At 50.0% G+C, this 25106-nt stretch overlaps 1 protein-coding gene across 5 annotated transcripts in view; it reads left to right on the top strand.

The window, feature by feature from the left end:
- The window catches only part of fgfrl1a (fibroblast growth factor receptor like 1a), a 444882-nt gene that overhangs the window by 397879 nt on the left and 21897 nt on the right, over positions 1-25106 (top strand). For all 5 annotated transcript variants that reach the window (XM_072497561.1, XM_072497562.1, XM_072497560.1 and 2 more), the window contains one exon: positions 1267-1620. In XM_072497561.1, the coding sequence (XP_072353662.1) occupies positions 1267-1620 (354 nt within the window). The remainder of the gene's footprint in view (positions 1-1266; positions 1621-25106) is intronic.

Below are 25106 nucleotides of genomic sequence, written 5' to 3'. Positions count from 1 at the left end.
TGCAACCAAAGTCTATAACCTCACATTTATCTATATTATACTGCATCTACCATCTATTTTCCCACTCATTCAACTTGTCCAAATCACACTGAAACATCTCTGCATCCTCCTCACAGCTCACCCTTCCTTTGCTTTGTGTCACCTGCAAATTTGAAGATAGCTGGGGTCCTAGCACTGATCCCTGTGGTACTGCACTAGTCACTGTCTGCCACTTAGAAAAATACCTGTTTATTCCTACTCTTTGTTTCTTTTCTGCCACCAGTTTTCTATCCATCACAATGTACTACCCCCAATCCCATGCACTTAATTTTACATGCTAATCCCTTATGTGGGACTTTGTCGAAAACCTTCTCAAAGTCCAAATAAACCATATCCACTAGCGTCCCCTCATCAACTCTACTAGCTACATCCTTGAAGAACTCCAGTGGATTTGTCAAGCATGTTGCATTCACTATTTCTAAGGCCATTTCCTTAAGTGGGATGTAGATTATCAGGTCCTGGGGATTTAATCGCCTTCAATCCCATAAATTTCTCCAACACCATTTCACTACTAATTCTGATTTCCTTCAGTTCCTTCCTCTCACTAAATCCTGTGTTCCCCAACATTTCTGCTATGTTATTTGTGTTCTCCTTTGTGAAAGTCACTTCTCCATCCTGGGCCGCTGGTGGCTGTCATTTCTGCAGCAGCCACCCCCTCCCTGGCGCTACTGTGGAACAAAAGAGCTGCCTGGCCTCTGACTGCCCAGCAGCTCTCTGGGGCAGGGTCTCTGCTCCCAGTGTCCTTGATCCTAGGGAAGGCCTGCTGGTGGCCACTTATGGGCCTGAGAGGAGGCAACGCCGGCTCTTGTCAGCCCTCCAGTCAGCAGGTGAGACACCAATGCCACATAAACTTCCACGCAATATTATATGCCTATTTGTGGTATTAGTCAGATCACTAGAGATATACTGCAATAGATATGGTCTGGTTCTAATGATGCCATTTGAAATAATGCAGATAATTTCCCAGTTATTAACAACTCAACTAAAAGCTTTTGCCAAAACTAATTGCAGGTTTATTTTCAGTGACACATTCTACCACAGCCTGCAACCCTGTCCATATTTGGGCTTTAAGTGGGATAACCGTGTTTTAGGAGTCCATGGCAAAATAATGTCTGCATCATGTTTGTGGTGAAATGATGCCACGCTTCTTGAGGGATAAATGCACACTTGGGAGTTTTCCGCAGCGAATTAATATTAACAATGAACCATTTCACTTGTTGTTTGCAGAGACCACCAGGTCCAAACCTATCCTGACTGGAACACACCCTGTAAACACCACTGTAGATTACGGAGGCACAACCTCCTTCCAGTGCAAGGTCCGCAGCGACGTTAAACCTGTGATCCAGTGGCTGAAGAGAGTCGAATACGGCAGCGAGAACAAGTACAACTCCACCATTGATGTCGGCGGACAGAAGTTTGTGGTGCTGCCGATGGGAGAGGTGTGGTCCAGGCCTGACGGCTCTTATTTAAACAAACTGATGATCTCCAGAGCAAAGGAGGAGGACGCTGGGATGTACATCTGCTTGGGCGCAAACACCATGGGATACAGCTTCCGCAGTGCCTTCCTGACCGTGCTGCCAGGTAGGCGGGGTCCTTCTCTCCGTGTTTGGGCACTGGAAATAAATATTTTCCTCTTTTTAGGTTTCAGCAGTGATTTTTGGCCCTGGGTGCCAGAGGTTGTGCCGATCCCAAACCTGGAGATCTGAGCCTGGTCCAGCCCAGATGACACATTAAGCTTCCTAGACCATCAGGTGGCATGAGAAAACAAACCCCTTCTCTCTTCCATTGCTAAATACCCATACATCATTAACAAAGTACCATGGAAATGCCTGCTGCTAATATTTGTCTAGATACCTTATGTAATTGTTCAGACTATTTTTTAAAAAACGAGAATTCGAGGTGAAAGACCAAGGTTCAAAAACGCAAAATAGCGAATAAGGTAAATAATAGTGTGTGGTTCTGTGACGCCAAGCTTTGGTTTTAAAGCTTATCAACTTTACGAGGAAAGAGGGGGTGACTAAGGAGCTTCACAATTTTGAGGTGTGAAGAGCATACTAACAAAGTAAAATAGGACTTAGAAGCAGGAGTAGGCCCACTAACAAAGTGCTGGGGGCCCAGAATGCAGATACATCCAGGGGTGGAGTAGAGGCCTGGGGAGAGGGAAGACAAGAGAGTGGGGGCATTTGGACATCCGGGGTTGGGATAAAACCTTGGTGGGTATACTTCGATTGGGAATGGGAGCCCATGAGAGAGGCACGTCACCCCTTCCTGTCCGAGATCTGAGCAGGCCAACCAGGTGAGCTGCCCATCCTTCATCTCTGACCGCCTCCTATAATCTTTTAGAGTACTCAATTATTCTTTTTCCAATTAAGGGGCAATTTAGCGTGGCCAATCCACCCACTATCTTTTTGGGGGGGTTGTGGGGGTGAGACCCACGCAGACACGGGGAGAATGTGCAAACTCCACACGGACAGTGACCCGGGGCTGGGATCGAACCTGGATCCTCGGAGCCGTGAGGCAGTAGTCCTAACCACTGCGCCACCATGCTGCCCAACTCCTCCTGTAATCTAAACATTGCAGCCAAGTGGGAAGTAGCCATTGATTAGCCACTTCAGGGTCCCACTGGGAGGAGGGCAGGTGGACTGTCCCAGGCTTTGCCCTTCCCCCATGAAGTCACTGCCTGTGGCCTGTGGTGAGCAGTGGAAAGGACACCCACAGAAACTTTAAGGGTCGCCCTTCCTCCAAACCCTCCGGCAGAGAACATTTTCCCCAGTGTTTTAGGTCGACGAAGGGTCATCGCGGACCCGCTCTGTTTCTCTCCACAGATGCTGCCAGGCCTGCTGACCGTTTCCAGCGTTTTCTGTTTTCATTTCAAGAATCCCGGCAGCTGCAGCGTCTGGCTTTTGCATTAGGTGTGGAGGTGATTTTGGGGGCTAGTGTAAAGCCGGCAACATTGACACGGCCGCACATTCTGCATTGCCCCTGATTTTCATTTCCAGTGACTACGCTGCTGGAAAAGGCTGAAGAGAGCTTCATTCCGTAGCTGCCCACAGTGCACTGAGCCCAAAGTGCACTGAGCCCACAGTGCACTGAGCCCACAGTGCAGGTTGATTCCGATGGAAAACAATTCAATTTTTCCATTCACCTCGATGAACAGGAAACTTCACTTACAAATAAATGGTGCTGAACAAACAGAGCTAAGCTGGTTTGTTTTCAAAGGTTTAGGATATTGTAGGAAGTAATTTGTCAATGCACTTAGCACACCTCATTCAGGCTGCTTTGATGCTAGAACCTGTGGATCTATGTACCCCGAGCATGGAAAGCTTAATGCTTTAACAAATGACTTTAAAAGACGCATAATGGAAGGATTAAGCATTGATGCTATGATGATTGTCTACCAGAATTTTATACAAACATATTCAATATGGAATTAATGCTAGCACCTGCACTTTGAGGCACAAAGAGCTGAAACAAGATTAATGGTGTGTTGATTATATGTAGTCCTGTCAATCTGGGGTACAATTCATGCCTGAACATGACATTATACTCAACAGAACCAATCAAAGCTGAATGTTTACAGTGGAGAATATCCAGGAAAAAAGATTGCTGGTTGATGTTTTCTCTAATAGCAGTAATCAGTGTTGAGGTAAAATCTTGCACAAGATTTCCAAATTAATCCAATATTTCTGTGTTGCTTTAAAAGCCAAGCTGTGTGAGGTCTTTGCAGAAAAAAAGTTGCTAGATCTCAACAAGAATCACAACTGGATGACTCTAATATTCTGACTGAAATGCTTGCATTGTTGAACAAATTGTGTCATGCGTCCTGGCAAAGACCACATTGCTTATCTTTTTTGGAACTATTTGACCGTAGCTTTTTTTTCCCACAGCTAAAGCAGAAATCTAGGCAGTGCTGAGGTCACAGGCCTGCAATGCTGAGCGCTTGGGATGAAATATGGGCGGTCAGGTTAATCAAAATATAACTATGTTAGTCGCAAAGTTTGTAAGATCTATGAAGTACGTTGAAATGTTGCTATGCTAGCTTTCTGCCACTAGAGAAAGAGTGAACTATGGCTTTATAATAATACCTCATGGACCCCAGAGGGCCAATATTGTGGCTTTACAATACAAGGGATGGAATTTTCTCATTTTTAACAAAGTGTTAACACAGGTGGGAAAAGCAGTGTGTTGCCTGTGGCTCTTTGAGGAGAGGTTGGAGAAACATGTTTGGTCTCACTAGAAAGACAGAGGTTGAGGGCCGACATGATAGAAGTCTACAAGATAGTGAGGGGCATGGACAGAGTGGATAGTCAGAAGAGTCAATTACTCCGGGGCATAGGTTTAAGGTGCGCGGGGCAAAGTTTAAAGAAGATGTACGAGGCAAGTTTTTTACACAGAAGATGGTGGGAGCCTGGCACCCGTCCTCAGCTCCTGCCGGTCCGACACCCCAAATAAAGCCACTACTGGATAGGGCTCTAAATCAACATTTAGGATTGCTGCTATGGTGATGAAAAGACCCCCAAAAACCCACCAATTTGGGGCAGGATCAGAACATGTGCATGTGATACGTGAGCCCTGTCAAACACCACTCACACCTATCTTCAATCCCTGCAAAAAATCGATTCATTCTGACCTTAGTGAGGTGCATCCTGAACACTACCTTGAACTGGATCAAGCTCAGCCTCGCATAGGATGACGTAGCCTTCACCCTGCAGAGGGACGTACTCCACACCTCCTCCTCCATTATGGGTCCCAGCTCCTCCTCCCCCTGGCCTTCACCTCTTCTACCAAGATCTGCTCCTCCCCCAAGATACATCCATATGGACATTCCGGGCCTGAGTGCCTGCGGCCTGCGCGGCGACGACGGGCCACTCCGCAGCCATCCCCTCTGCTGCAGCAGCAACTGCTGCATCTGCAGCCACTGTGGGCCGTCTGAGTCTACGCTGCCGGATGGCTACCTCCAGAGCTGCGGCTCCAACCAGGGCAGTGAACATCGCTGTCTGGTTGGCATACATGGTGACCTGCAGGAGGGCGGTGGGGGGCAGAGAAACGACATGTTACACGGAGGTTCTTCCACACCTCGCCAGCCGGGTTGCATGGTATACCTGTCTGCCCCGGTGGCCTGGTCAAGCTGCAGATACGCAGCCAGCCTAACACCTGGTCACTGTCTGCGTCCAACGGTCACTTCACACCGTCCTCCACGCCAGTCACCTGTGCCCATCAGCCACACGACAACCTGCGGCTGTGTCCTCGTCACCGTCCTGCCATATCAGGGTGGCTGACATGTGGCATCCACGGATGGACGACGCCCTCCTCACTCTCCCTCACCCCCCCCCCACCTCCACTCTCTCCCTCCCCCCTCCCACCTCCACTCCCCCCCTCCCCCCCCCCCTCCCCCCCCCCCCCCCCGCCCCCCCCCCCCCCTTGGCCGCAACGTTCTCGGGGAAGCCGACCCGGTCTGCAGGAGCTCCGGAACAGTCCGCTCACTTCCTCACTGCTCAGCGTCAGCCAGCACGACTGGCTGACGACTTTATTTAGCAGGTGTGAACGGCGACGGCGTGAACTGGGGTCTCGCCGTCGGGACTTCGGCCCATCTGGGCCGGAGAATCGCGGGGGTAGCGGAGAATCGCCATTTTGGGTGTCTCGGGCGATTCTCCGGCCTGCGCCGTGCATAACTCGACGGGGCCGTTCTCGCCGCTTGGGAGAATCGCGGGAGGGCGTCGGACTGGCGTCGCGTGGAAAAATGGCGCGCCAGGCGATTCTCCCAACCGGCGCAGGAGCGCAGAATCGCGCCCTATATCTTTCCTAATGCTGTTCCGACCTCCTCCAGCCCCCAACGGCACTTTCAGCTCCTACCACAATTCTTCCCCCACCTGGAGGAACTGTAAACCTTCTAAAAACTCTGTCATCACCCTCTGGTGGCTCTGACCTATAAAGTCCTTCATAAAGGGTTTGAAACGCCCCATTCACCTTTTCTGGGCTGGAGACCAACCTATTAAGGGAATAGTGTAGATGGGCTTTAGAGTGGTTTCACAGGTCGGTGCAACATCGAGGGCCGAAGGGCCTGTACTGCGCTGTAATGTTCTATGTACCAGCTGGCTCCCTCGCCTACATAATCTCCCTAGCAGCTTCCTGTTTCCTTAATTAGTGAGCCAACAGGTGACTAGCCTTCTCTCCATACGCACACACCACCCCTATGAGCGCCTCAGCTGGCACACCGCCCGGCTCGAGGACAACAGGTGGAACTGCATTTGCAGTTTCCTTCTGTGTGCCCATAACTCCGGCGTTGGGTCACTCGTATACTCCCGGTCCACACCCAAAATCTCATCTGCTCGCTCTTGACCCTGCTTCCTGGTCTCCCTATCTATATATGCTTAAATGAGATGATCTACCCCCTCCCCCCAGAGGGTAGCGGTGGAAGGGGTGCTTTTCTGAATGGAAGGCTGTGGCTTGTGGTGTTCCGCAGGGATCGTTGATGGGACTTTTGATGTTTGTAATATACATAAATGATTAGGAGGAAAATGTAGCCAATCTTATTGCAAGTTTTCAGAAGATACAAAGTTTGTGGAGTTGCGGAAAGTGAAGAGGATTGTCAGAGGTTACAGCAGGATTAGATTGGTTCAATTGCTCTGTTTTATTACCTTTGCTCTCGAGTCGCCAGGTATCTTTATGATACCGCCACGTGGTTCAAGTCCGAGTAATGATCAATAATCCAATACACCGATTAGTAAGATTTAAATCAAAGCACATTTATTATACACAGTAATCGCTACTCATGCACAAATTCTACGTCTAAGCTACTTCTACAACTAACAGGCCTATACTTAACTTCGGACTGGCCCACCAGGTCAGGGAAACAATAGGCCTTTTGTTCGGGTTCTGAGTCTGCGGGATTCAAAGTTGGTACGGATTGGTAGCTAGGAGCGCCTATCTCGTAGCGAGCGTTGAATTAAGACTTACGATTGTCGGTCTTCACTGCACCGGTCACGGTCAATGTTGACTCGTGTTGCTGGGTGACCCGGGCAGGACGCAGAGGTGAAGAGAGAAGAGAGCGATTTGAACTTGGGGCTTAACTCTTATAGCCCCCAGGGGCTTCCTGCCTTTCGGGGCGGACCCTGTACCTGCTCCCAACTGATTGGACTTTGTCCTAATCGCTTGGTTCGATTTTCTCCAATACTGGAGCGGTTCCCTGATCGATGGGCGGTCTTGAGGTGCTCGTTCGCCTCCTTTGTGTTGGCTCCTGCTGGCGCCGAGGAGTCTGGCTTTGCTTTGTGTGTCAGAAAGGTTACTTATTGTTCCCGGGGATTGCTCATCAGTATGCAGATGGCTGTTACTTTGTTATGGTGATGGTCACTGGTATCGATGTTGTCTGGTTTTTGCAGAGGTAAATAAACAGCAAACCTGCAGCCGCTGGTTTCTGTCTTGTTGGCTGACTTTCCCATCAGCCTTTGCCGTTCGCCATTTTAAATTGGGAGTTGGCCAATTTAGGTGGCTACAAGGGCAACACAGATAATACCAGCATCGGGTGAAGCACACAGGTGTGTAGTGTGTTAATGAGCTCAGTCCATAAGAGGGTCATTTAGGATTCTGGTAATAGCGGGGAAGAAGCTGTTTTGAGTCTGTTTGTGCGTGCTCTCGGGCTTTTGTATCTCCTGCCCGATGGAAGAAGTTGGAAGAGTGAGTAAGCCGGGTGGGAGGGGTCTTTGATTAGGATATAGATCGGTTGAAACTTGGGCGGAAAAATGGCATGTGGGAGTTTCATTCAGACAAATGTGAGGTAATGCATTTTGGAAGGTCGAATACAGGTGGGAATAATTCAGTAAATGGCAAAACCATTGGAGTATTGACAGGCAGAGAGACCTGGGAGTACAGGTTCACAGATCACTAAAAGTGGCAATGCAGGTGGCGAACATAGTCAAGAAGACATACGGCATGCTTACCTTCAGCGGTCAGGGCATTGAGTATAATAATTGCCAAGTCATGGTGCAGCAGCACAGAATCTTAGTTAGGCCACATTTGGAATATTGCGTATAGTTCTGGTCGCCAGAATGATGTGGATGCTTTGGTGAGGGTAAAGAAGAAGGTTACCAGGATGTTGCCTGGTTTGGAGGGTATTAGCTATGAGGAGAGGTTGGATAAACTCGCACTGCTTTCACTGGAACGATGGAGGTTGAGGGGCGACCTGATAGAGGTTTACAAAATTATGAGTGGCATGGACAGTCATAGAGTCATAGATGTTTACAGCATGGAAACAGGCCCTTCAGCCCAGCTTATCCATGCCACCCAGTTTCTATCACTAAGCTAGTCCCACTTGCCCGCATTTGGCCCATATCCCTCTATACCCACTATGCCCATGTAACTGTCTAAGTGTTTTTTAAAGGAAAAGATTGTACCCGCCTCTACCACTGCCTCTGGCAGCTCGTTCCAGATGCTCACCACCTTCTGTGTGAAAAACTGTGCCCTCTGGTCTCTTTTCTATCTCTCCCTCTCACCTTAAACCTATGCCCTCTAGTTCTAGACTCTGTCATGATATTCATATAAACATATCATGGTGCAAACACACACACACACTGATGGACAGATCAACGGACCATTCAACACACACGCAACATCACAGCCAATCACCAGTGAGAGCACACGCACGAGAAAACAGGGAACACCACAGTTCCTGCTCATTCCAGCAGGAGATAGCTCAGAGCACAGAGCTCACAGCGTGCCACTCAGACATACACCATGTGTTGAGTGCCTCTCTAAGATAGTGCAAGGGCTGGGTCCACAGGTTAACTGGTAAAGTAGGAACCACAGTCAGAGGTATACAGTAGATGTTATCAAGAATAATAAAACAGAGTTGTACCATCTACACCCATGTTGGTTCGTTTGTATAGCGGAACACCCAACACGACATAGTACCAGGAGTGGGGGTCCAGCAACTGTGAGACCTACCTGCACATCTTCAGCGATCCACCATCCTGCGCCATGGACACCATCAGCCCGCTGCAGCCGCTCCAAATTGCTGGAAATCTCGGCGTCAACTGGAAGCTGTTTAAACAGCGCTTCCAGCTCTTCCTAGAAGCCACAGACAGGGAGAGAGCATCGGACACCAGGAAGATCGCCCTCCTCCTCTCCACGGTGGGGCAACACACCATCCACATCTACAACTCCCTGGCATTCGCAGAAGGCAAGGACAAGACGAAGTACAAGACGGTCCTTCTAAAACTTGAGCAACACTTCAGCGTCAAAGTGAATGAGAGCTTCGAGAGGTACCTCTTCCAGCAGCGCCTGCAGGGTAAGGATGAGCCTTTTCAATCTTTTTTGACACACCTCCATATCCTCGCGCAGTCCTATGGCTATGAAGGCCACCTCCAATTCCATGATTCGGGACCAGATAGTTTTCGGGGTCACCTCGGGCACCCTACGCCAGCAGCTCCTCAAAATAAAGAGCCTCACCCTAGCCACTGCCATCGAAACCTGCGTCCTCCATGAAAACGCGACCAGCCGGTACTCCCAATTCCAGGCGGCTGGTCGCAGTTCGGTCCTGCGTAGAGCACGCCTGCGCGTCACGTCCCTCTGCGTCGACGTCTCTTTTGGCGCCTACAAACGCGGGAGACCGCGGAAAGGCACGGCAGGGATTCCACAAGGCCGAGCGGGTCCACTCCATCGATTTCCTCCCGGCCCGCAGCCTGGACGAGGACGGCCATTTCGCGCTCTTTCCGCGGCCTCCCGCGTTTGTACGCGCCAAAAGAGACGTCGACGCAGAGGGACGTGACGCGCAGGCGCGCTCTACGCAGGACCGAACTGCGCATGCAACGAACGCTATGATGTCACGACGTGCGGCAACTGTGGATCCGCTCATTTAAAGCGGCAATGTCCAGCGAAAAATCGACAATGCCTCCGCTGTGGGAAGATGGGCCACTACGCTGCCTGCTGTCGAGCAGCTCAACCTGCCAACGCTCCCCAATTCCGCCAGCCTCGCAGGGACGTGCGGGCCATTCAGCCTCCATACACCGAGTCATACCCTGACGACGTACAGACCGGTGATACCGACGACCGAGATGCCTTCCGCGTTGCGGTAATTGACAGAAATCGGATGTCCCCAAGTAGGACCCATCCGCCGATGCCAGTGCACAGCGTCAATCCGGGTGATGAATTGTGTGCCACCCTAACGGTCAACCGATCACCAATCACATTCCGTTTAGACACTGGTACCTCCGCCAACCTAATAGCATGGTCAGCCTTCTACGCCTTGAAGGTCAGACCACCGATTCGGCCATCCCCCTGTCAGATGGTCGACTACACCGGAAATGTTATCCCGGCCATGGGATCCTGCCAGCTCCAGGTGACACACAATGCATACACAGCCACATTGTCTTTTGAGATAGTTGGATCCTCGAAGGACTCCCTGCTAGGCGCACAGGCGTAACAAGGTTCTCCACCTCGTTCAGCGGGTACACACTTTGTCTCCAGAAGGCACGTCCGATTTCCCGGATGCAGACTTTAGGGCACAGCTCCACTCGCTCCTCGCCCACAACCAGGAGGCTTTCGAGGGCATGGGCACACTGCCCTACACTTACAGAATACGGCTCAAACCGGACGCCACCCCGGTCATTGACGCACCTCGTAGAGTCCCAGAACCACTCAAGGACCGCCTCAAGCAGCAGCTGCAGGATCTCCAGGACCAAGGAGTGCTTGCCCGGGTCACGGAGCCCACGCCATGGGTCAGCTCCATGGTGTGCGTTAAAAAGCCCTCTGGCGAACTCCGGATCTGCATCGACCCGAAAGACCTGAACAATAACATCATGAGGGAACACTACCCCATACCTAAACGGGGAGAGATCACGAGCGAAATGGCCCGGGCTAAAATTTTTACAAAGCTTGATGCCTCAAAGGGTTTTTGGCAGATTCAACTGGATCAGTCCAGCAGGAAGCTGTGCACCTTCAACACTCCCTTTGGCAGATACTGCTACAAGAGGATGCCGTTTGGCATCATCTCGGCATCCGAGGTGTTTCATCGAATCATGGAACAGATGATGGAGGGCATCAAAGGGGTGCGCGTCTATGTTGACGACGTCATCATCTGGTCCATCAGACCACAGGATCACATCAGTCGTCTCCAGCGTGTCTTTGCTCGGATACGAGAACACGGCCTGCGCCTCGACCGAGCCAAGTGTTCTTTTGGCCAAACTGAGCTAAAGTTTCTAGGAGACCACATATCCCGGTCAGGGGTGCGTCCGGATGCTGACAAAGTGACAGCTATTACAGCCATACTGCAGCCGGCAGACAAGAAGGCAGTGCTACGCTTTCTCGGGATGGTCAACTTCCTGGGGAAGTTCATTCCCAACCTTGCCTCCCACACAACGGCTCTTCGCCACCTCGTGAAGAAGACTATGGAGTTCCAGTGGCTGCCCGCACACCAGAAGGAATGGGAGGAGCTCAAGATCAAGCTCACCACAGCCCCGGTATTGGCGTTCTTCGACACTACTCGAGATACAAAGATCTCGACTGATGCCAGCCAGTCCGGCATTGGGGCGGTACTCCTGCAACAGGACAAAACTGCATCATGGGCCCCGGTCGCCTATGCCTCACGGGCCATGATCCCCACAGAACAGCGCAATTCGCAGACAGAGGAGTGCCTGGGTTTGTTAACCGGCATAGATAAATTCCACGACTATGTGTATGGTCTCCCTCAGTTCACCATGGAAACCGACCATCGACACCTGGTCGCCATCATACAAAAGGACCTTAATGAGATGACCCCTCGCCTCCAGAGCATTCTGCTCAAGCTCCGGAGGTACGACTTCCAACTGGTCTACACCCCGGGAAAGGACCTCATCATCGCAGATGCCCTGTCCAGAGCAGTGAGCACACCGCCCGAATCGGGGGGATTCGTCTGTCAGGTCGAAGCGCATGTGGCCTTCACATCGGCCAATCTGCCAACTAATGATGCAAGTCTGGCCCGTATTCGCCGGGAGACTGCGGCTGACCCCCTTCTACAACGTGTGATGCGCCACATGATGGAAGGGTGGCTCAAAGGACAGTGCCCACAATTCTACAATGTCCGGGACGACTTGGCCGTCATTGACGGTGTCCTCCTAAAGTTGGGCCAGATTGTGATTCCACACAGCATGCACAGGCTGGTCCTCGAACAATTACATGAAGGCCATCTCGGGGTTGAGAAGTGCAGGCGGAGGGCCCGAGAAGCTGTGTACTGGCCGGGCATCAGCGACGACATCGCCAACATGGTGCTCAACTGCCCCACCTGCCAAAGGTTTCAGCCGGCGCAACCCCCTGAGACGCTTCAGCCCCATGAGTTGGTGACGTCCCCCTGGGCAAAGGTGGGTGTGGACCTTTTTCATGCGCTCGGCAGGGACTACGTCATCATAATTGACTATTTTTCAAATTATCCGGAGGTCATACGCCTGCACGACTTGACATCATCAGCTGTAATCAGAGCATGCAAGGAAACCTTCGCTCGCCATGGCATTCCGCTTACCGTCATGTCGGACAATGGGCCCTGTTTTGCGAGCCAAGAATGGTCTTCTTTTGCCGCTTCATACCGCTTCACACACTGACGTCCAGCCCTCTGCATCCCCAGTCGAATGGCAAGGCGGAAAAGGGCGTCCATATCGTGAAGCAGCTCCTCTGCAAGGCTGCTGATGCCGGATCTGACTTCTGTTTAGCCCTGCTGGCCTATCGCTCGGCCCCACTGTCCACAGGCCTCTCACCAGCCCAGCTGTTGATGGGTCACGCCCTCAGGACCACTGTGCCGTCCATTCATGTTCCTAAACCCGACCATGCTCCAGTACTGCAAAGGATGTGACAGCAGCGTGCTCAGCAGAAGGTGGCACATGACACTCGGGCAACTGATCTTCCTGCCCTGGCGCCTGGAGACAACGTCCGCATGCACCTACCAGAGAGTGGCTGGTCGGCAACTGCGAAGTTCTCCGCCGCGTGGCTCCCCGCTCATTCCTGGTTCGCATGCCTGATGGCTCCATTCGCCGGCGTAATTGGCGGGCCCTTCGGCTGCTTCCGCGCTCGCTACGTGATCATGCACCGGTGCCACGCCCTCCTGTTGTCCCTGATGTCGACTTCGTGGAGCTTCCTGCCACTATGCCTATTCCTCTATCGCCCGTGGCCAGGCCCATTCCTCAGCCGGTGGATCCTGACCACCTTGAGGCGGTCAACCTGAATTTGTCGCCCACCTACTTGGCTGGACTTATGAGCCTGTTTGCACTTTGGACTCACTGAATTGTTATGCAACAATGTTAATGTGTTTCTCTTTTTGTCGTTCCAGGAGTTCTCTTTCGATATTTGATAATTGCACTTGTTTTGTTTATGGTACAACCTCGTTGCTATGTTGCACCTGACACCTTCCTATGTATATAGTTTAGCCTCATGTACATGTTGTAGATATTGCACACATATTCAGCTGCACTCAGTACACACCAATATTTATCACCATATAGGCACATATTCTTGTGAAAAGGGGGGATGTCATGATATTCATATCTACATATCATGGTGCAAAAACACACACACACACTGATGGACAGATCAACGGACCAATCAACACACACGCAACATCACAGCCAATCACCAGTGAGAGCACATGCGCTATAAAACAGGGAACACCACAGTTCCCGCTCATTCCAGCAGGAGATAGCTCAGAGCACAGAGCTCACAGGGTGCCACTCAGACATACACCATGTGCTGAGTGCCTCTCTAAGATAGTGCAAGGGCTGGGTCCACAGGTTAACTGGTAAAGTACGAACCACAGCCAGAAGTATACAGTAGATGTTATCAAGAATAATGAAACAGAGTTGTACCATCTACACCCGTGTTGGTTTGTTTGTATAGTGGAACACCCAATACGACAGACTCCTCTACCTTTATGGCTCTAGATCTTCTTGCAAAACCCAATATCAGATAACAGTCCTACATCCAGTCTCCATCCCATGCGCTGTGCCCAGCCAGCCTCCAACATCAAGTCCACCAAGTGCGGCACATGGTCAGAGATAACCGCTGCCGAATACAAAGGCACTATATAAATGCAAGTCATCTTTCTTTCCACAACAGCAGCATTTAGAATAATCCAGGCGGTCCATGGCAACCTTACTCCGACACTACGTTTTCACATCCCTGTGAAAAATCTCAGCAATGCTTCAGCAATTTACATGCACTAAGATGTCACAAACAACGATGGGATGAAGACCAGTATATTTTGGTAGTATTCGTTGAGGAAGAAACTTTGGCCAGACTTTTGAATGGACTTTTATTAGACCATGACGATTATAATCTAAAGGCAACAAGTTAAAATTTTGCAAGGCATTAATGATCAGTTTACACTTAGTCCAGTGTTGAACATTACCACACTTACATCAGAAAGAACGTAGGAAGAAAACACAACTAATTCCAGCCATAAAGGGATAAAGGGGATAAACCATCAGGAAAATCTGAAGAAGCTTAAATATTACACGCCAGCAAAAATCATAAAATGGTAAATAGGGCATAAAGTATGGCAAGAAGGTATGAGCAGAAGGAATAAATGGATATGAGTGAAAAGTTAATTCAGAACAGACATATGGCAAGAAACTCTGAACTCACAGGAGTATATGGTTTTGATATGGTTCTATCATTTTTACTAAATAATATTATACGAACCAAAAAGGAGAGCAGAGACAACCCCGGCAACTATAGACCGGTGAGCCTCACGTCTGTAGTGGGTAAAGTCTTGGAGGGGATTATAAGAGACAAGATTTATAATCATCTAGATAGGAATAATATGATCAGGGATAGTCAGCATGGCTTTGTGAAGGGGAGGTCATGCCTCACAAACCTTATTGAGTTCTTTGAGAAGGTGACTGAACAGGTAGACGAGGGTAGAGCAGTTGATGTGGTGTATATGGATTTCAGCAAAGCGTTTGATAAGGTTCCCCACGGTAGGCTATTGCAAAAAATACGGAGGCTGGGGATTGAGGGTGATTTAGAGATGTGGATCAGAAATTGGCTAGCTGAAAGAAGACAGAGGGTGGTGGTTGATGGGAAATGTTCAGAATGGAGTACAGTCACAAGTGGAGTACCACAAGGATCTGTTCTGGGGCCGTTGCTGTTTGTCATTTTTATCAATGACCTAGAGGAAGGCGCAGAAGGGTGGGTGAGTAAATTTGCAGACGATACTAAAGTCGGTGGTGTTGTCGATAGTGTGGAAGGATGTAGCAGGCTACAGAGGGATATAGATAAGCTGCAGAGCTGGGCTGAGAGGTGGCAAATGGAGTTTAATGTAGAGAAGTGTGAGGTGATTCACTTTGGAAGGAATCACAGGAATGCGGAATATTTGGCTAATGGTAAAGTTCTTGAAAGTGTGGATGAGCAGAGGGATCTAGGTGTCCATGTACATAGATCCCTGAAAGTTGCCACCCAGGTTGATAGGGTTGTGAAGAAGGCCTATGGAGTGTTGGCCTTTATTGGTAGAGGGATTGAGTTCCGGAGTCGGGAGGTCATGTTGCAGCTGTACAGAACTCCGGTACGGCCGCATTTGGAGTATTGCGTACAGTTCTGGTCACCGCATTATAGGAAGGACGTGGAGGCTTTGGAGCGGGTGCAGAGGAGATTTACCAGGATGTTGCCTGGTATGGAGGGAAAATCTTCTGAGGAAAGGCTGATGGACTTGAGGTTGTTTTCGTTGGAGAGAAGAAGGTTAAGAGGAGACTTAATAGAGGCATACAAAATGATCAGGGGGTTGGATAGGGTAGACAGTGAGAGCCTTCTCCCGCGGATGGATATGGCTAGCACAAGGGGATATAACTTTAAACTGAGGGGTAATAGATATAGGACAGAGGTCAAAGGTAGGTTCTTTACGCAAAGAGTAGTGAGGCCGTGGAATGCCCTACCTGCTACAGTAGTGAACTCGCCAACATTGAGGGCATTTAAAAGTTTATTGGATAAACATATGGATGATAATGGCATAGTGTAGGTTAGATGGCTTTTGTTTCGGTGCAACATCGTGGGCCGAAGGGCCTGTACTGCGTTGTATTGTTCTATGTTCTATGTTCTATTGGTTGTACTGGTCTGTTTCATTTGCAATTTACAAATAGCTAAATTTAAAGTTGGAAAAAAACAAAGCTAGACTTCGAACATAGCAAATTTAGAATGGAGGAGAATACGAACATGGGTCAATAGCTTCTTTCTCTGCTGTGACTACTTTGTAATAAAGTAAGTAAAGTCGCCATAGTCCCAGATGACCAGAGGCTGCTTTCCCCTTTGAGGGGGAGGGCTGACTGGTGGTGATTTAACCTGAGGATCACCACACCTCAAGCGAGGGGCAACGTTGAGAAGGTGGGGCCTTAATGAGCGGCCTCAGCCGCCACTCCCCCTTTGCAATAGAGGAGATCTCGCTACCAAGATGGGGTAAAAAGAGTTGGTTCACTCAAAATAAAGTTAGTCTCCCCGATTCGAGAATTAAAGGATGGTGCTTAATAGGGATTAGCTTTTCCCATTCTTAATGGTTTGCTGATGAATCTTTCTGAGTTTGTTGAAAGAATGATGATGAATTATAGGAACAGGAAATTACTCAACACAGTTGGAAGGTATGTTACAAAATTGGTGGTGGGGGGGGGGGTGGTGCAGGAGCAACATCAGTATGGAAGGAGGTGATTAGCAGAGTGCTGCTTACAATGTACATCAATGATTTAGATCTGGCAACAGAAATACAGCTTTCCATACCTTGGTATTTCAAAGTGTAAGTAAGTAAACCTCACATTGTTGGAGACTATTTCATATCCTCCTGATGACTCAAAGTGTTCTACATCTAATTCAGTACTTTTGAAGCATAGGCATAAACATTTTGTAACATGGGCATCAACAGTCACCACTTTTCACCCGGGACCTCATATAATTATAATTTTTAGTGTCACAAGTAGGCTTACATTAACACTGCAATTAAGTTACTGTGAAAAGCCCCTAGTTGCCACATTCCGGCGCCTGTTCGGGTACACTGAGGGAGAATTCAGAATGCCCATTTCATCTAATAGCACGTCTTTCGGAGCTTGTGTGAGGAAATCGAAGCACCCGGAGGAAACCCACGCAGACACGGGGAGAACATGCAGACTCCGTACAGGCAAAGACCCAAGCCGGGAATCGAACCTGGGACCCTGGCGCTGTGAATCACAGTGCTAACCACTGTGCTATCGTGTTGCCCTGAAAATTCAATGTAAGGAGTGGGATGCAATCAATGACAGAAATGACCAGATAATGGGCGAGATCTTCCGCTGTTCATGCTGGTGGGATTTTCCTGTCCCACCGATGGCGCACCATCATCGCAGGTTTCCCGACGGCGTGGGGTGGATTCAATGGGAAATTCCATTGACAGTGGCGGGACCAGAAGGAAGGTCGCCTCCCACCGCCGTGAAACACACTGTGGGGAGGCCAGAGAATCGCGCCCAATATTTCAGTGATGTTTGGTTTGAAATAAATGTTGGTCTTGACACTGGGCGATCTCTTCTGCTCTTCCCCAATGTCATTGTGGAGAATGTATGGTGCTGGGATGCCCTGAAGATGGATTGTAGCAATAAAGGGGGGGTGACATGGTGATAATGTTACTGAAATAGTAACCCAGAGGCCTGGGCTAATGCTCTGGGGAAATGGATACAAATCCAACTATGCTGGCTGCTGCTGGAATTTAAGTTCAATTAATAAAAATCTCTGGAGTTAAAAACTAGCCTAATGATTACCACAAAAACATTGTTGAGGGATTAGCAGTCTTTGAATTTCTTAAAATTAATTTTTGTGGGATGTGGGCTTCGCTGGCCTGGCCAGAATTTATTGCCCATCCCTAATTGCCTTTGAGAAGGTGGTGGCGAGCTGTCTTCTCGAACCACTGCAACCCACAGGGCTGTTAGGGAGGGAGTTCCAGGATTTTGACCCAACGACAGTGAAGGAACGGCGATATATTTCCAAGCCAGGATGGTGAGTGTCTTTGGGGGGAACCTCCTGATGGTGATGTTCCCAGGTACTTTCTGCCCTTGTTTTTCCAGATGGTAGTGGTTGTGGGTTTGCAAGTTGCTGCCTAATGAGCCTTGGTGAGTTACTGCAATGCATCTTGTGGATGGAACACACGGCTGTGACTGTGCGTTGGTGGCGGAGGGAGGGACTGTTTGTGGAAGGGATGCCAATCAAGCGGACTGCTTTGTCCCGGATGGTGTCGAGCTTCGTGAGTGTTGTTGGAGCTGCACTCATCCAGACAAGTGGAGAATATTACATTACATTCCTGACTTGTGTTTTCTAAGTGGACAGGCTTTGGAGAGTAAGGAGGTGAGTTATTCACCACAGGATTCCTAGTCTCTGACCTGCTCTTGTAGTCACAGTACTTATATGGCTAGTCTAGTTCAGTTTCTGGTCAATGGTAACCTCCAGGATGTTGATAATGGGGGATTCAGTGATGGTAATTCCATTGAATATCGAGGAGGGATGGTTTGATTCTCTTTTATTGGAATAGCGCTTGTATGGCGCGAATATTACTTGCCCCTTGTCAGCCCAAGACTGGATATTGTCCAGGTCTTGCTACATTTTCACGTGGACTGCTTCAGTGTCTGAGGAGTTGCTAATCGTGCTAAACATTATGCAATCATCAGCGGGAAGTTCTGGAGCAATAAGTCTTCAGTGCTATTGCAGTGGCCCTGACTATATTTCAACCCCTCCCCCTCAAACTGAAATCACGCGTTCGGGGTACTTTTTACTGTTCCGGCAAGCGTGCAAATTTCCCACTCAAGCTACCCACCTTGGTAACGAAAATCTGGCTCGTAATCTATGATTACAAACATATAAAAGTACATTTTATGTACTTTTTCTCAACTTCTCATCAATAGTAAATGTAGATTAATATCTCTAAACAAAGAAAGAAGGAGGGAACATGGCAGTAACAATGCTTATGTGAGGAATATAAAGCATAGGTGAAAAAAGAGATGGGGCTTTGCAAATTGTGTTCTTTCCAATGGCAGTTGTTGCTATGTGATGAAAAAGAACCTCTTTGTTTCTCAGTATAACAAAATCTCAATTCACTTCAGTCTATTACACCCTGTTCCAGCCTTGGCTGCACTGCACACTATGAAATTCCTCACTTTCTTGTTGTAAGACAAATGAACCAGGGAAAGGTGGGGGAACCTTGGCATAAAATTGATTCCCTGGCACTTCCTCGGACTGTGAAATATTGCTGCTATAAGCATGTGGTTTACACTCCTATAACATTTCTAAGCGTGAGCCCATCTCGTATATCACTGTATATTACCAGGTGACATGTCCCATATAGTTGTGAGTGTTGCTGTGGCAAAATATAGTCCACACACTTGGTTCTGTGTCACACACGAACAAACATTTAAATGCTGGTGATTCTGTCACGCTGGCTCCACACAATGTTTGCGATGGAGAAATATGTATGATGGTGTAAAACGACTTCCGGGTGCGGCGATGACCAGCTAAGTCGCACATTTCGGCAGCTCCCGTTGGAACGGACTTTTGGGCTCTTAATAGGAGCCCCAACGGCAATTTAAACGGCCAAAAACACTGTGTGGTAAACCAAAAGGGAACCCCCCCGGACACGCATGGAAAAGGGAGAGGATAGCGGCCGGATTACGGAGGATTCTCTGGAGCAGCGGCAAGGAAGGGAAGCTCAAAGCAAGATGGCGTCGGAAGGTGGCCGTTTGTTATGGGGCCCGGAGCAACAAGAGTTCCTGCGGCGCTGTGTGGAAGAGCTGAAGAAGGAGTTGAAGAAGGAGCTGTTGGCCCCGATATTACAGGCGATTGAAGGGCTAAAGGAGGAGCAGAGGACCCAAGAGCTGGAGCTTCGGGTCGTGAAGGCAAAGACTGCTGAAAACGAAGATGAAATACAGGGCCTGGTGGTGAAGGCAGAAACGCACGAGGCACAGCACAAAACGTGTGTGGAGAGGTTGGAAGCACTGGAGAATAATTTGAGGAGGAAGAATTTAAGAGTCCTGGGTCTTCCAGAGGGCGCAGAAAGGGCGGACGTCGGGACATATGTGAGCACGATGCTTCACTCGCTAATGGGATCGGAGGCCCCGACGGGCCCTTTGGAGGTGGAGGGAGCTTATCGAGTTCTGGCGCGAAGACCAAAGGCTGGAGAAATACCTCGAGCTATAGTGGTGAGGTTTCTGCGCTACAATGACAGAGAGACGGTCCTCAGATGGGCGAAGAAAACTTGGAGCTGTAGGTGGGAGAACGCGGTGATCCGCGTATACCAGGATTGGAGTGCAGAGGTGGCAAGTAGGAGGGCAAGTTTGAATTGGGCTAAGGCGGTGCTTCACAAAAAGAAGGTTCAGTTTGGAATGTTGCAACCGGCGAGATTGTGGGTCACACACCAAGGGAAGCACCACTACTTTGAGATGGCAGAAGAGGCGTGGACATTCATTGTGGACGAGAAGCTGGAATAGTCTGGCGAGAGAAAGAGCTTCTGGGACAAAGTGGTGGGGTGATTATGTGGGGCGAGGAAGGGGAAGGGCGGGGGGAGGGGGATGATTTTTCAATTTGTTAATTCTGTGATTCTGTAACTTTTCTCTCTTCCCCATGTTGGGGGGGGGGGAGTATGAGGAACTGTGGGCGCCGGTCATTAGGGGCGGGGCCGAGTGGGAAACGCGGGCTTTGCTCCCGCGCTATGCTAATTGTGGCGGGAACAGGGACGCAGGAAGGAGGGGGCCTCGCACAGTGGGGGGCCGAGGGCAAAGGGGGAAGCCGAGGTCAGCCAGAGTTCGCTGACTTCTGGGAGCAACATGGGGGGTGCAACTACGCTAGAGGGGGATCTAGCGGAGGGGGGGGGGTTAACTGGGTTGCTGCTGCTAAGGAGAAGGGGGAGCTGTTATGGGATGGGGTGGTCGAGGCGGGAGGGCACCGTGGGGGGATATACGGGTACGTGGGAACCGGGTGAGGAGCTGGGTTAAAAAAGGGGATGGCTAGTCGACAAGGGGGGGGGTAAAGAGCCCCCCAACCCGGCTGATCACGTGGAACATGAGAGGGCTGAATGGGCCGACTAAAAGGGCACGGGTACTCGCACACCTAAAGAAATTAAAGGCAGATGTGGTTATGTTGCAGGAGACGCATCTGAAACTGATAGACCAGGTCAGACTACGTAAAGGATGGGTGGGGCAGGTGTTTCATTCGGGTTTAGATGCGACGAATAGGGGGGTGGCTATCTCAGTGGGGAAACAGGTCCTGTTTGAGGCAAAGACCATAGTGGCGGATAGTGGGGGTAGATATGTGATGGTGAGTGGCAGATTGCAAGGGGAGGCGGTGGTTCTGGTGAACGTATACGCCCCGAACTGGGATGATGCAAATTTTATGAGGCGTATGTTGGGACGTATCCCGGACCTGGAGGCGGGAAAGTTGGTAATGGGGGGAGACTTCAATACGGTGCTTGATCCAGGGCTGGACCGGTCGAGGTCCAGGACCGGGAGGAGGCCGGCAGCGGCCAGGGTGCTCAAGGACTTCATGGAGCAGATGGGAGGGGTAGACCCCTGGAGATTTAGTAGGCCTAGGAGTAAGGAGTTCTCATTTTTCTCCCATGTTCACAAAGTATACTCACGGATAGACTTTTTTTTCTTGGGAAGGGCACTGATTCCGAAGGTGACAGGAACGGAGTATACGGCCATAGCCATTTCGGACCATGCTCCACATTGGGTAGACCTGGAGGTAGGAGAGGAAAAAGAACAGCACCCACTCTGGAGAATGGATATGGGCTTATTGGCGGATGACGGGGTATGTTTAAGGGTGAGGGGGTGTATCGAAAGGTACTTGGAGCTTAATGACAATGGAGAGGTTCAGGTGGGAGTGGTCTGGGAGGCGTTGAAGGCAGTGGTTAGAGGGGAACTGATATCCATAAGGGCACATAAAGGGAAGCAAGAGGGTAAAGAAAGGGAGCGATTGTTGAAAGAACTTTTGAGGGTGGACAGGCAATATGCAGAGGCACCGGAGGAGGGACTGTACAGGGAAAGACAAAGGTTACATGTGGAATTTGACCTGCTGACCACGGGTAAGGCAGAGGCACAGTGGAGGAGGGCACAGGGTGTACAGTATGAGTATGGAGAGAAGGCGAGTCGACTACTGGCCCACCAATTGAGGAAGAGGGGAGCAGCGAGGGAGATAGGTGGGGTGAGAGATGAGGAGGGAGAGATGGAACGGGGAGCGGAGAGAGTGAACGGGGTGTTCAAGGCATTCTATGAGAGGTTATATAAGGCTCAGCCCCCGGAAGGGAAGGAGGGAATGATGTGTTTCCTGGATCAGCTGGAATTCCCGAAGGTAGAGGAGCAGGAGAGGGCGGGACTGGGAGCACAGATTGAGATGGAGGAGGTGGTAAAAGGGATTGGGAGCATGCAAGTGGGGAAGGCCCCGGGACCGGACGGATTCCCGGTGGAATTTTATAGGAAATATATGGACCTACTGGCCCCGCTTTTGACGAGAACCTTTAATGAGGCCAGGGAAAGGGGGCAGTTGCCCCCGACTATGTCGGAGGCGACGATATCGCTCCTTTTGAAGAAGGAAAAAGACCCGCTGCAGTGTGGGTCCTACAGGCCCATTTCCCTTTTAAACGTAGATGCTAAGCTCCTGGCCAAGGTGATGGCGACGAGGATAGAGGACTGTGTCCCGGGGGTGGTCCACGAGGATCAAACTGGGTTCGTTAAGGGGAGACAGCTGAACACGAACATACGGAGGTTGCTAGGGGTAATGATGATGCCCCCACCAGAGGGGGAGGCGGTGATAGTGGTGGCGATGGACGCCGAGAAAGCATTCGACAGAGTGGAGTGGGACTATCTGTGGGAGGTGCTGAGGAGATTTGGTTTTGGAGAAGGGTTTATTGGATGGGTACAGCTGCTGTATAGGGCCCCGGTGGCGAGTGTAGTCACGAACAGGCAGAGGTCTGACTACTTCCGTCTTCATAGAGGGACGAGGCAGGGGTGTCCCCTGTCTCCGTTATTGTTTGCATTGGCGATTGAGCCCCTGGCCATAGCACTGAGGGGCTCCAGGAAGTGGAGGGGAGTACTCAGGGGAGGAGAAGAACACCGGGTATCATTGTATGCAGATCATTTATTGCTGTATGTTGCGGACCCAGTGGAGGGGATGCCTGAGATAATGCAGACACTCAGGGATTTTGGGGAATTTTCGGGGTACAAATTGAATATGGGGAAGAGTGAGTTGTTTGTGGTGCACCCGGGGGAGCAGAGCAGGGGAATAGATGATTTACCGCTGAGGAAGGTAACAAGAGATTTCCGGTACTTAGGGATTCAGATAGCCAGGAGTTGGGGAACCTTACATAGGCTTAATTTAACAAGATTGGTGGAACAGATGGAGGAGGATTTTAAGAGATGGGACATGGTGCCCCTGTCACTGGTGGGTAGGGTGCAGGCGGTCAAAATGGTAGTCCTCCCGAGATTCCTTTCTGTGTTTCAGTGCCTTCCGGTGATGGTCACAAAGGCTTTTTTCAAGAAAATTGAGAAAAGTGTCATGAGTTTTGTGTGGGCCCGGAAGACCCCGAGAGTGAGGAGGGGGTTCTTGCCGCGTAGCAGGGAGAGGGGGGGACTGGCACTACCGAACCTCAGTGAATACTACTGGGCCGTTAATATCTCAATGGTGTGTAAGTGGATGGGAGAAGGGGAGGGAGCGGCGTGGAAGAGATTGGAGATGGCGTCCTGCAAAGGAACCAGCCTACAAGCACTGGCGACGGCGCCGTTGCCGTTCTCCCCGAAGAAATACACCACAAGTCCAGTGGTGGGGGCAACGCTAAAAATTTGGGGGCAGTGGAGACGACATAGGGGAAAGACGGGAGCCTCGGTGCGGTCCCCGATAAGAAATAATCATAGGTTTGTCCCGGGGAGAATAGATGGGGGATTTGGAGCATGGCAGAGAGCTGGGGTTGTGCAACTGAGAGATCTGTTCGTAGACGGGATGTTTGCGAGTCTGGGAGCGCTGACGGAAAAATATGGGTTGCCCCAAGGGAATGCATTTCGGTACATGCAACTGAGAGCTTTTGCGAGGCAACAGGTGAGGGAATTCCCGCAGCTCCCGACGCAGGAGATTCAAGATAGAGTGATCTCAGGGTCATGGGCGGGGGATGGTAGGGTGTCGGATATATACAGAGAAATGAGGGATGAGGGGGAGATTATGGTGGATGAGCTGAAGGGGAAATGGGAAGAAGAGCTGGGGGAAGAGATTGAGGAGGGGCTGTGGGCTGATGCCCTACGTAGGGTAAACTCGTCGTCCTCGTGCGCCAGGCTAAGCCTGATACATTCAAGGTTTTGCACAGGGCGCATATGACCGGAGCAAGGCTCAGTAAAATTTTTGGGGTAGAGGATAGGTGTGGGAGATGCTCGAGAAGCCCAGCAAACCACACCCACATGTTTTAGTCATGCCCGGCACTGCAGGGGTTCTGGGTGGGGGTGGCAAAGGTGCTTTCGAAGGTGGTGGGGGTCCGGGTCGAGCCAGGCTGGGGGTTGGCTATATTCGGGGTTGCAGAAGAGCCGGGAGTGCAGGAGGCGAAAGAGGCTGATGTCTTGGCCTTTGCGTCCCTAGTAGCCTGGCGAAGGATATTGCTTATGTGGAAGGAAGCCAAACCCCGGCCGTGGAGACCTGGATAAATGACATGGCAGGGTTTATAAAACTGGAACGGATAAAGTTCACACTAAGGGGTTCGGCTCAAGGGTTCACCAGGCGGTGGCAACCGTTCATTGACTACCTCGCAGAATGATAAAGGAAATGGGAAGGTAACAGCAGCAATCCAGGGGGTAGAGGGGGCGGGGGGCTCGGGTAGGTCCTCAGGGGTGTTTTTGTATAGATATTTGTACTTGGTTATGTATATTGGATTGTTTGATTTTATTTCTGGAGAGTTATTATTTTTGTTATGGTCGTTGCCATTTAGTTTATATATTATTTATTTACTTGTTAAAACGGGCACTGTTATTTATATTGTTTTATTGTTGTAAAAAGGAAAACCTTTGCATTGTTTTGTTTGGCCGAAAAATTTGAATAAAATATATATATATTTTTAAAATGATTGTGTAAAACAAACACAACCATAC

The sequence above is a fragment of the Scyliorhinus torazame genome, chromosome 3 (assembly GCF_047496885.1).
Source record: "Scyliorhinus torazame isolate Kashiwa2021f chromosome 3, sScyTor2.1, whole genome shotgun sequence".
NCBI lineage: Eukaryota > Metazoa > Chordata > Chondrichthyes > Carcharhiniformes > Scyliorhinidae > Scyliorhinus > Scyliorhinus torazame.
This window is presented reverse-complemented; position numbering and strand designations above follow the sequence as displayed.